We start from the raw sequence: 12,312 nt of genomic DNA on the forward strand, positions 1-12,312 counted from the left end.
TCACAGCACGGCTGGCTTAGATCTGCACTGACTGACATGGAGTTACACAGCATCACACAGAAAGGTGGGGGTTGGAAAGGACCTTCAGAGATCATCCAGTCCAACCCCCTGCCAGAGCAGGGTCACCCACAGCAGGTGGCACAGGAACGTGTCCAGGAGGGTTTGGATGTCTCCAGAGAAGGATACTCCACCATCACCCTCACAGGAAGGAAGCTTTTCCTCATGTTGAGGTGGAATTTCCCGTGTTCCAGTTTGTGCCCATTGCCCCATGTCCTGTCGCTGGGCACCACTGAGAAGAGTCTGGCCCCATCCTCTGGACACCCACCCTTTAGCCATTGATGAGCATTGATGAGATCCCCTCTCAGTCTGCTCTTCTCCAGGCTGAACAGCCCCAGGGCTCTCAGCCTTCCCTCAGCACAGAGATGCTCCAGTCCCCTCACCATCTTCGTAGCCCTCTGCTGGACTCTCTCCAGCAGTTCCCTGTCCTTTTTGAACCGGGGAGGCCAGAACTGGATACAGGACTCCAGCTGTGGCCCCACCAGAGCAGAGTAGAGGGGGAGGATGACCTCCATCGATCTGCTGGCCACACTCTTTTTAATGCACCCCAGGAGACCATTGGCCTTCTCAGCCACATTGCTGGTTCATGGACTGAACCCTCTACACCTTTTCCACAGGCATGTAGTGGGGTAAATTGCGTACTAAGAGTGCCAAACTCCAACGTCTTTCCCCTGCTCACCTAGGTGCCTAAGAGGACCAATACTTTTTGCCATTAATTCACTTACAAAAGCACAGAGTGGCTGAGCTTGCAGCAGCGCAGCCGTGAAACACATCTCCAAGTGCTCCAGCAGTACCCCCGGAGAAGCACGGCATAGCAAATACAATTTAAGTGCAGCTTTTCAGCGAGATCACTCACGTTGCTGGCCACCAGACCTGGCTGTACACCACAGAACCACTCCATCTCCCCGCTCAAACCCCACGTGTGCGTGTCATTCCTCTTTATAAGGAAGGAAATGTCACACAGCCTCCGGACGGAGGAGCATCACAAGCGAAGAGAGAGGCATTCTCAATCAAGTGTTTCTGATAGCTCTGCAGGAGCAGAACAGTAGCGTGTGGGCAGAGAGTAGGCTTCAGTTCCTCTTGCCCCAGTTTCCTTATGGTGTTTCAGCAATGTTTAGGCTGCTAAATCACACAATTTTTGGAAAACACCCGAAAGCATTAGACAGAAGACCCCAAAAAAGGAAAGTAACAATTGTCAGTGTCTTCTCAATAGACAGACCACCAGACACCCTGCTAAAAAACCGATATATGTCCCAAAGCATCTATGTGATTTTCCCTCTCTTCCAAAGAAGCAAGAAAATAGATATAGACGACTCAAAAAAATTGAGATCTGTCAACTACAAATATTACCACTACAAAAGGAGTGCAGATGCCTTCCTTGGAGGCAAATAGCACCAGCCCAAGCTGATAACAGGATTCTGAGCACACACGGAGACGTCTTTGGGATTTTCTCCAGCAGCGAGGTACTGCACTGAGACAAAACAGCTGACAGGGTGATCATCCCATCACTGGGAAGGTGACAGTTCTGAAGAAGCTGAATGAACACTGGTATTACTCAGCAGGGACAGATGCTTCTCTCTCATCAAGGTATCAAAAGACAACGCTAAAAAAAGGTGAATGAACTCCTAAAAGTTCTGTGCTGTAGATAACAGTGAGGAAGAACCATCACACCGAGTATGAGCAGCTGCTGTAGAGCATCCGCCAGCTGTCGGTGCCCCAACACTAATAAAACAGGACAGAAAACCCCTTATCTGGGCAAAGGAGATTTGGCCTAGACTGAAAAACCAAAACGACACAGAAAGACTACTCTGCACCCAAAACCTTCTGCCTTTTACCCAAGTACGTACACCTTTCACACAACACAGCCTTCATAATTTGGGATGATGCAGCACATACATCAGAATTCAGAATTCCTTCACTGCATTGTCCTGAAGCAACTTCTCATGCCCGTACATCACTAAGTGCCGTTGTAACACAGCTCAGCTCTCTCCAGCCGAGTACTTGGTCCTACAGTAATTACGCTCTTCAGAAGGATATTCCACCCGCTCCTACACTGAAGAGCTAAACTAGCTCCATGCACAAAATGCCAAGTTAAAATTTAAACAAGTTTCACACCTCTCCTGTTGGTACGACAATACGACTGCAGGCTAAGCTGGCTCCGGTACAAGTAAATAACTTCAAACTGTGTTTTCCTGAACAAGGCTGCTCTAATATTTTGACAAACTGATTTGTTTGTTTTCTAGCACTCTAGTACCCAGCTCTAAAAGGTCACTCTGTCTTCCTCTGGACAAGTTCAGTATTATTCTTCCACTCTCAGAGAAGGCTAAAAATATATAATATCTGCATGTTCAGCAGCGAGACACCGCACAACATTGTGCCACCTATTTAATACTACACCACGGTGCTCCGTGCCATTATTAGGAAGCATTCAGAAATCCATCTACAAAAAACAAGCTGCTGAAAACAACTCTCTCATTTCCCACAAAGGACAATTTCCAGCCCACTGTGAGCGCAACGTTATTACTTTTGTACAGAACTATAAAGAGATAACCTTGCTGTAACGTATTTCACATGCAGAGATGCACAATGTACATGTGCAAAAGACTATCCGTGTGAAATGCAGACTCATGCGATATTGTTCTAGCACGATGAATAAACTTTATTCATGATGATCTGCAGGAATTGCATCGTTTCCCTGATGCACCCCACCATGACCCCACTTACTCCAAATTTTCATCCTCCCCCAACAGCAGGCACATTTAAACAAACACTTTTTGTTCTGCTCTCCCTGCCACAAATGTAAGATCTCTCAACAAATTATCCTTATTTGGAAAAATAGGAAAGAAATAATTTAGTTGTAGGCTAAAAGGTTTTCTTATACTGTAAGGTAAAAAAAACCTAATCCACTCTTTTGAAACTAACGTACCAAAACCCCATGAGATTTTGAACGAAGAACAAGAAGATTTCCTCCTTTCCAAGTCAGTCAATGTTCATCTCTTACCCTAAACCAGCAAGAGATTATGGATCTTAAAGTGCTGCTTTTATGCATTGAAAAAGCTCTTTTGGAAGCTTTTCCGACTCCCCCCGACACCCATGTTGTCAGGCCGGTAACAACGAAACCTTTACAAGTGGGTTGTTATATTTTTCCTGGTACATATTTTATAGAAACCTTGATCAAATATTTTCTCCCCAACACAGAAAGCACACTCACTCTCTGTACGTGCGCACCTACGAATGCTTCCCTACACAAGTCTTATCAATGTTGCTTTGGAATCGCCAGCACAACTCACTCCCAATTTCACCGCTCAGGTGGAATGAAACCACCACAAACCCCCACTGATAATGGGGAATTATCAGCCTTGTCATTCTGCTTCACTCAAGATAAAATCTTGGGTGACCCTTACTCCCAAGGCTTTCTCCTCCCAGAGCAAAGTCTGCAGAACTCGACGCTCTATGTTTTTCTGGACCTCATGGATGACAGTCCGATGGCTGGAGGTATCCCATGCCAAGCCACTCCTCATGTCCTTAAGTTTAATTCTTCCCTTTAAATGTGGCCAGACAGCTTCAGCTCTATGACATTCTTTTGTTTAGAAAAACTCATCATTAACTTCTGGCTGGACATTCCCAATCTAATTTTTGCAAGAACAATATTGAAGGAAGGTAAAAATTTGTATCATGGAGAATATTGATCAGGATTTCTTTAATAAAAATACTAACTTCACTATAAATACAAATAAGGTAAGGAGACAGTGGACATGGTCAAAGGTCCATACCTTACATTTACCGTGTCCAAGAAGTATCTAAATTCACACCATGCACACAGTTGGCCCTATTTGTGTAAGCAAAAAAACCTGTGTGCATCACCACACAGTCAAACAAGCCTTTAGAGCAACAGCTAAATAGACCTGTGCCCTACAGTGAAAGAGCGTGTTAGCGTAGGAGGCAAAGAGCATTTTTCAAGAACAGGCCAGAGGTGGAATGACCACCATAAATCTTGCCACCTCTTGTAAATAATTCTGGGCTCATTTTTTTTGACCTCCTCTATCAAATACCGGGTGAGGTGTACATCTGTGTACTATATATAAAGGCAATTCCAAAATAAATAAATAAAACCCTCTAATGTGCATGTGTTAGCCTCACAGCAAAACTGAGAGCGCAGACATGTGACAGATGATGGGTCTGCTGCCTGTGAGTCTCAGATACCAAGGTGACAGGCACGCCGGCAGAATAAAGCCTAAGCAAGGTACAGCTTTAGTACACTACAGTCAAGAATAAGAATAAAATAAGAATTCCCTGAAAACGTGCTGGCAGCAAGTGTCTCAGCTGACTATAACCAAGCCATAATGACAAGAGAAGACAAGCGATTAGAGCTGTGACACTTTATAAGACAGGCATGACATGGTAACATAGAACAAAAATGCCACTGTTTGAAAGCTTCCAATAAATCACTTGGTAAGCAAAAAGAATCAGCCTTCCCATACACCATAAGGATGAATCCACAGACATTTTTTTGCTGATATTTAAGCTCTCTGGAGTTAAACAGTCTGTTATAAGTGTGGCCACTTACCAAAAATCAAGACAAATTCCAGCACAGCTCTCTCTTGAGGCTGACAGGTATTCTCTGGTATTCTGGTTATAAAAAACTGTTTCAAGCTGAAAATGTGCCCACCTGAAGCATTCTTACCTGCAAGACATCTTGGATCTTCACCCACACATCAACCATGTCATAGAGCTTGATATCACCATCATACTGGCTGCAAGGAGAGGCCACTGTTTGCTGAAGGTGTCCAAGGACAACAGAGTGCGCAGCCGCCACAGCGTTGAACTTGTCAAAGAGAAGCTCTAGCAGTTCCAGCAGCAACCTGCAAACCATCAAGACAACTTCCACTCAGTTTCCAGAAGACACCACAGGCACAGTGTCACGCAGGACATCAGAGCAGTGACCAGGAGCCAGAAGACCATGACTTCATAGACCCTGTTTTGTGACAGATGCTGCTTGCAAGCAGGGAGGTCACCCAGCTTCAAACCCTCTCTGGGGGCTTCAGGTGACCAACGTCAGCTGTCTGCAGCTCGGGTTTGGTATCTAAATACTTCTGAGGATCTTCCTTCTCACTCCCGCCTCTATAGCGGAGCTGCTGAGTTTTAACGTGTTCTACTTGGGGCTACAGGAAAGACAAACGCATGAGTAACTACCCAGTAACCACACTTCGGTACCATGGTATCAGAGACCATTTTAAGTTCCCAGACAGAGCTGCAGACAGGGAGGGAGACAACCTGCTTTTCCCCCAGAAGACAGTAAGCATCTCAAGTCAATAAAAATTGACTTACCCATACAAACAGAACACAAGACACTCATTTTGAATGATGAAATGAGTATTACGGCAGGTTTTAAACAACATGAAAGATCAGAAACCAAGCCTCATCAATTGCATCAGTTATCAAGATTTTACTGCTCTCTGGAAGGTGCTACAGCATAACCTCATCTAAATTACCACACTTTACCTGCTCCTACGGCTTCCTTACTGCCCAATTATAGCCATTAATGTACCTTTGCAAAGTCCTAAATATTTTGTGATAAGGCAATAACTCATCGCATCTTGTATTATTTGAGAAAAGAAAAATTCTGATCGAGTTCACTGCCGTTTAATGAGCAACTCAAGTACACATGCAACCCCAACAAAATGTGACAATAACACTTCCCAAATCCATATGTTAGGCACTTCTAGCTCTGACAGACAGGCTCCATCACATTTCACTGCAGCAGCTTAGGAGTTCCCACACATTTGCTGTGTCTCCCCACCAGAAGGTGCTACCCCCAGGGCAGGACAGGAGATCTGTGGCACGATCGGGGCTGCACCCGCTCCTTAACCACCACATTACAGTCTTCTGCGTTAGTTAACAATCACTAATGAGGTGTGTCTTCATGCCTCAGCCACTTCATTTCAGAGTGTTGAATATCTGCAAATATCCACTTCCATCAGCTGTTTAAGCCAGCAGTTAGTTAACTGGAGTAATTAAGAAGCTGTAGGACATTTGCTGCTGTTATCAGCAGACAGTGAGTGCCCTGGCATGACATTGTGGTTAAAGCCACCTACTACTAGCCTGCAGCAATCCTAGACAGAACTTCCAGTCTGCAAGGGACAGAAGCTGGCTATTGTTTAAAAACACATACTATCAGTTTACTCTATTTCATTCATATACTGGACTTTTACGTATATATACACAGCATATCTATATATTGACATATATAGACATGCACAGCATTACACAGCAATCTCTTGGGGATCTCACATGGGCCATTCATTCACCTCCCAGTGATGTCAACCACACCACTCAAATGGTTAAGCAGAAGAGCACCTTGATTCAATAGCAAGAGCCGTTGGATAAGTCTGGGAGGGTACAGTGAGGCATAGCGGGTCAAGTGGTCAGATGTATGTCATACTAAAAATAAAGATGTGTTTAGGAGTCACGGAATCATAGAATCGTCTAGGTTGGAAGAGACCTTTAAGATCAAGTCCAATCATCAACCTAACACTGCCAAGGCCGCCACTAAACCAGGTCCCTCAGCACCACGTCTACACGTCTTTTAAGTACTTCCAGGGATGGTGACTCCACCAAGCCTGTTCCAGTGCTTGACAACCCTTTGAGTGAAGAAATATTTCCTAATCTAAACCTCCCCCAGTGCAACTTGGGGCTGTTTCCTCTTGTCCTATCTTTTGTTACTTGGGAGAAGGGACCGACCCCCACCTCGCTACAACCTCCTTTCAGGGAGTTGTAGAGAGCGAGAAGGTCTCCCCTCAGCCTCCTTTTTATGTTTCATGTGTATGTACATCTGTAAGGTACTATGTTTACATCTTGTATATGTATATGGTACTGTATGTACATCTTAGGGTACACATAAGAAACACAGGGACATTGTGAGTGCCATACCTTAAGTGACTATGGAACTAAGGCACGTATTTAAGCAATCCAAAAGAAAGTGGTGTGTGTATCAATTTTCTTCATATTTAAGAAGACCAACAAACACCTAAAGAAAAGCGTTGTTGGTATTAAGAGAGAAAACACTGCTTTCTTACAGGTCTTTACGAATTTAAATAAGACACTGGCAGGAGATAAAGAGAAATACATGGGACATGACGATAAAGACAGCATCGGAAGAGACGGCCGTTCTCAATATTAACAGCATTACATTTTCAATATGGGAAAGTCCAGTGTGGAAGAAAAGCCACTCTCCTCCATTTAGGCTTTGTATAAAGCTTAATAACTGTCCTGTCCAGGTGAGTGGAAAGACCTACACATCTCCTTTCTTCATAGAAATCATAGAAATCACAGAATGGTCGGGGTTGGAAGGGACCTCTGGAGATCATCTAGTCCAACCCCCTGCCAGAGCAGGGTCACCCAGAGCAGGTGACACAGGAGCACGTCCAGGCGGGTTTGGAATGTCTCCAGAGTTGGAGACTCCACCACCTCTCTGGGTGCTGGGTTCCTTACCTGCTGTCAGCCCATCGCCAGTGTTATCTGCACAAGAGACAGGACAACATGCAGGTGAGGCTGCCTGAAAAACACCCTCCACCGCTGTTAAGCGAGTATCTTCTCCAACACACTCTAGGACATGGCAGAGGCAACCAGCGCTTCAACAGCTCCCAAGAGATAAATAGAAGTTCTCATAGCAAGAGACAAGAGAGGCAGCTAGGGCAAGCGGCTAGTCAGCCAGAGCCAGACAAAAATAAGAAAACCAGCTGTAAAAGAATTTGAATAGAGGAGGAATGTCATGTTGGAGGAACATACATACAGCCTTGGTTGAAATCACAAAGAAGTTAACATTATGGGAGCAAGTTAATTATATGCCACTGAGAAAATTCACCAGTGCAAGGCCAACTTCTGCCAGCACCCCATTCCTAATGAAAATTTAATTGTCCATACACCTCCTTGTTGCTCCAGAAAAGTACATTTTTGCAGAAACAAACTATCTGGATAGTTTGAAAAATTCATTTTTATTATCCCTAGGTGAGCCTGACCTCACATTATCAACTTGTTTATGAAGCCATTACTGAAATAATATCATACTGAACAGAATTATTTGGTTTTAAATTCCAACATAGAATCACAGAATGGTTAGAGTTGGAAGGGACTTTAAAAATCATCCAGTGCCACCCCCCTGCCCTGGGCAGGGACACCTCCCACCAGACCAGGTTGCTCTAAGCCCCATCCAACCTGGCCTTGAACCCCTCCAGGGATGGGGCAGCCACAGCTTTTCTGGGCAACCTGTTCCAGTGTCTCACCACCCTCACAGTAAAGAATTTCTTCCTGAGGTCTCATCTAAATCTCCCCTCTTTTAGTTTGAAACTGTTACCCCTTGTTCTATCGCCGCACTCCCTGATCCAGAGTTCTTCCCCATGTCTCCTATAGGCCCCATTTAGGGACTGGAAGGCTGCTCTAAGGTCTCCCCGGAGCCTTCTTTCTCCAGGTTGAACCCCCCCAGCTCTCTCAGCCTGTCCTCACAGCAGAGGGGCTCCAGACCTCTGGTCATCTTCATGGCCCTCCGCTGGACCCGTTCCAACAGGTCCACGTCCTTCTTGTGCTGAGGGCTCCACAGCCGCACACAGTACACCCTCCTATTCTCATGTTACAGACTGACAGACGCGACATCTCTCCCATCTATGTCCTTCGGTGATGCTAACTACCACCCCATCACAGTTTCCATTCATATTTCCACATCTCCCCATTTTCAAATTAGTCAGCGCCTCTCATCTTAATTTTCTTTTCTCTAAAAGTCTTCTAAATCTGCGAGGTCATTTTCGAAACAAGGTGACCCAGAAGAGACACAGACACAGTCTGTGTCAGACAGCCAACAAGACAAAACAGCATAAAATAATATGGCCTAGATTTTATGCAGATGGGGTGGCAGCACCAAGTGACCTAAGCAGAACACATACAGAGAACGACAGGAGACTGGCTCAGGCAATTTGTCAAAGCAATCTCATAACCCCTTCACCGAGAAGTATGATAAATATATTGAGAGACGGTGACACACACCCGGAAGCATCTCCGATTGTCCGGGCAATAACAGAGAATGAACTGACGCAGAGTGACTGCTGACACCTGAATGAGGTCGCTAATGACAATTCGTGCATTTTAGCAGCAATAGTGTCCTTCGCCTGGTCAGAGTGTTAGCGTGTATACAATTTCTGTATTAATTTTAAAGCCTCAAGATGAGGTAAAAAAGCCAGAAGTGTATTATGGACATGTAGAGAAAAGTGTGTTGGATCCAATCAATAGGATTTAATGGCAAAATTGTCCAAAAGCCTCCTCTTCCTTGGCCGATTTTCAACTAAAAGTAAAGCTATGGCAATGTGTCACTACCAGAATCTTGTCCTGTAAGTCTGGCCCTCAAGTAGGCATACGTCCAGATTATTCTTCTAAGTTCAACGACCTTCCATAATTCAGAAGAGACCCACAGGTCCACAAAGATCTAGCAGTACTCCAAGCTAACGCAACACAGCCTCTTCTACGATACCTTGTCCTCCACAGGGCAAGATACGTATTTCTAAACATGCAGGTACTCAGCATACTCTAATGAGCCTCTCATTAAGGATAAGTCAACAGCAATTTCAACATTTAAGGCCTTTTTCAGAAACTTGTTCCAAACACAGGCATCTAAAAAATTTAGAAAAACACCTTACCTAGACTTTAAGAAAAGGCCACTTAAATTAAAGGCATGGTCAGCTGCAACTAGGTAAGATTCAAACACCTTTTTCAAAATTATCCTTCCACCAGTGACAGGGAACTACTAGGAACCTACTACTGCCCTTCACCAGGTTTTACTTTCTTTGTATGATTGACATTTCATGAGGGTTAAGTGCACATCAGTAAAGAGGGTTTATATTCAGAGCAAAGTACCTGACAGCCAAAAATGTTCCAACTAGTTAGGCCTACTCTAAGTCCATTATCCTACAAGACTGCATCCATATTGCATGTTTTAGGAAACCTAAAAATCATTTGTCTTACAGGGCCATGCAAGTCTTGTCTTTGTGACCTCACTGGTGAAAAAACATCCTTCTGCTGTTATATGAAGGTCCTTAGCCAACCTAGTGTCACCTCCTGTAAATGAGCCCTTCCAATTTCACACCAACTCTCTATTCAGTTAGACCAAGTGCTCAAATCAAAGGACAATACACCCATGACTGAATGGGCCACACATTATCAACACTGGAATCACTGTTCACTCTCGTGGACATGCTAATTAACAAGCATGGAAAAGAGATTTAGGGGAGACCTTGTCACTCTCTACAGCTCCCTGAAAGGAGAGGGTAGCCAGGGGGGAGTCGGTCTCTTCTCCCAAGGAACAGGCCATAGGACAAGAGGAAACGGCCTCAAGTTGCACCAGGGGAGGTTTAGACTGGATATTAGGAAAACTTTTTACACTGAAAGGGTTATTAAGCCTTGGAACAGGCTGCCCAGGGAAGTGGTGGAGACACCATCCCTGGAAGGATTTAAAAGATGGGCAGACGTAGTGTTTAGAGATATGGTTTAATGATGGGTTTTGTCAGTGTTAGGTTGATGGTTGGACTCGATGGTCTGAAAGGTCCCTTCCAACGGGGGCAATTCTATGATTCTAAGCCTGGTGCACAACGTCTTGTATAACATGGACAAGACTTGCCCCTGGCAAGCTTAGAGGGGCTATGGGTCTTCCATGTGAGAAAACAGACCTCATGAAGAACTGAAAAGCTGATCCAAGAGCTCACTGCTTTTGGTTCTATGAGGAGAGCACCCAGAGGGGCATAAAAGACATCGTTACTCTCTGGGAGCTAGTTGCTTTAGAGTCGTAACAAAAAAAGAATTCTTGATCTTAAAAATTTGGGGGCAATTCATAATGGTTTTATGTACAAATGTAAAAGGTTGTGGTACAAGTCAATATGGAAAAGCTTATAGAATTATGGAATTGTCTAGTTTGGAAGGGACCTTTAAGATCATCAAGTCCAGCCATTAACCCAACACTGCCAAGTCCACCACTAAACCATGTCCCTCAGCACCACATCTACATGTCTTTTAAATACCTCCAGGGATGCATACTACGCAAGGAGGCAAAAGGCAGTCAAATTTAAAAAATAAGAAAAATGTAAGACTAGTGTCTGATCTCTTCAAACTCAGTGGCTGTTACCAGATCTGCAGCTTTTCTGGGCAGGCTCTAGAAGTTATTTCTCTTTTGTACAATGAGAGGGCTTGACATAATTTTTATATAAGGTCCCAAATTAGACCCTCTACAAGCAGATTATCAGCTTCATCCCCAAGTGGAGGGAAGCGCCACCCTTTTCATGTGGGGAAAAAAAAAAATAAAAATAACAGCCAACCTTGGTGAGCCACCACACAGGGATGAAGAAATGCAGGTAACTCGTTCTGTGCGTAGCGAGCAAGCCACAGGGAACCTGTCCAACAGAAGGCTCAATCTACGGCCTCAGACCCTGCAGGCCTCTCTGTCACCTTATTAGTCATTTTATTTGCCAGAAGTGAGAATTTTTATGGACACCATTTAAAGTACAGTAGCTGAATACAGGCACCGAGCTCAGGGATAGAGAGTAAGCGGCATCCGAGTGTGACTACTTTTAAGGTGAACTGAAAAACATTTTACTCACTGAATCCTGAGGTCAAAGTAAGCAGCGTGGCTGACAGCCTAATGAATAGTTAAGCAGTTTCAGGCGCTGCATCATGCTCAAATTTGGGGTCTTACAGAGCTCTCTTGAAATAGGAGGACCTCGTTGTTCAGATTTATTTTTTTCCTGACAGCAGGAAAGTCGCTTAGTTTTGATTTAGAGCTGTGGCTAATTTAAGGGGAGGTATACCTTTCCATACTATAATTTATTCTTTTCACTATAAATGAAATCACCTGCTTGCTGTAAACTCCACATGCGATTCAGGTTTAGAATCAGCTGTAATTATCTCCTTATTCAACTAGAATTCATGACACTTTCCATAGCTCTAGAATATAAGCATCTTAAAGGCTCACAAACTCCTACTAAACACATGCCAAAACCCATTAAACTTTTTTGTTCCTCACCCAACTCTTCGGGCAGGTTAATGTCATTAAAACACGATCTGATCCAACTTATCAATTTCAATGGACAACCAGTAGCCATACAACCTCTCAAGACTGATTCATAAAACAAGTATCAAGCACATGCTATGCTCCATCTTGGCATCAGAAACTAAAATTCCACTTTCTGACCCACCCAAAAAGCTTGTGGTAATTTCACCGAG

The 12,312-nt window shown here is 44.2% G+C and overlaps 1 protein-coding gene across 2 annotated transcripts in view; it reads right to left on the reverse strand.

The window, feature by feature from the left end:
• Nucleotides 1-12,312, reverse strand: part of EXOC4 (exocyst complex component 4) — a 431,048-nt gene that overhangs the window by 355,487 nt on the left and 63,249 nt on the right. For both annotated transcript variants that reach the window (XM_074573187.1, XM_074573188.1), the window contains exon 7: nucleotides 4,742-4,919. In XM_074573187.1, coding sequence (XP_074429288.1) covers nucleotides 4,742-4,919 — 178 coding nt within the window. The remainder of the gene's footprint in view (nucleotides 1-4,741; nucleotides 4,920-12,312) is intronic.

This window comes from Larus michahellis, chromosome 1 (genome assembly GCF_964199755.1).
Source record: "Larus michahellis chromosome 1, bLarMic1.1, whole genome shotgun sequence".
Taxonomy (NCBI): domain Eukaryota; kingdom Metazoa; phylum Chordata; class Aves; order Charadriiformes; family Laridae; genus Larus; species Larus michahellis.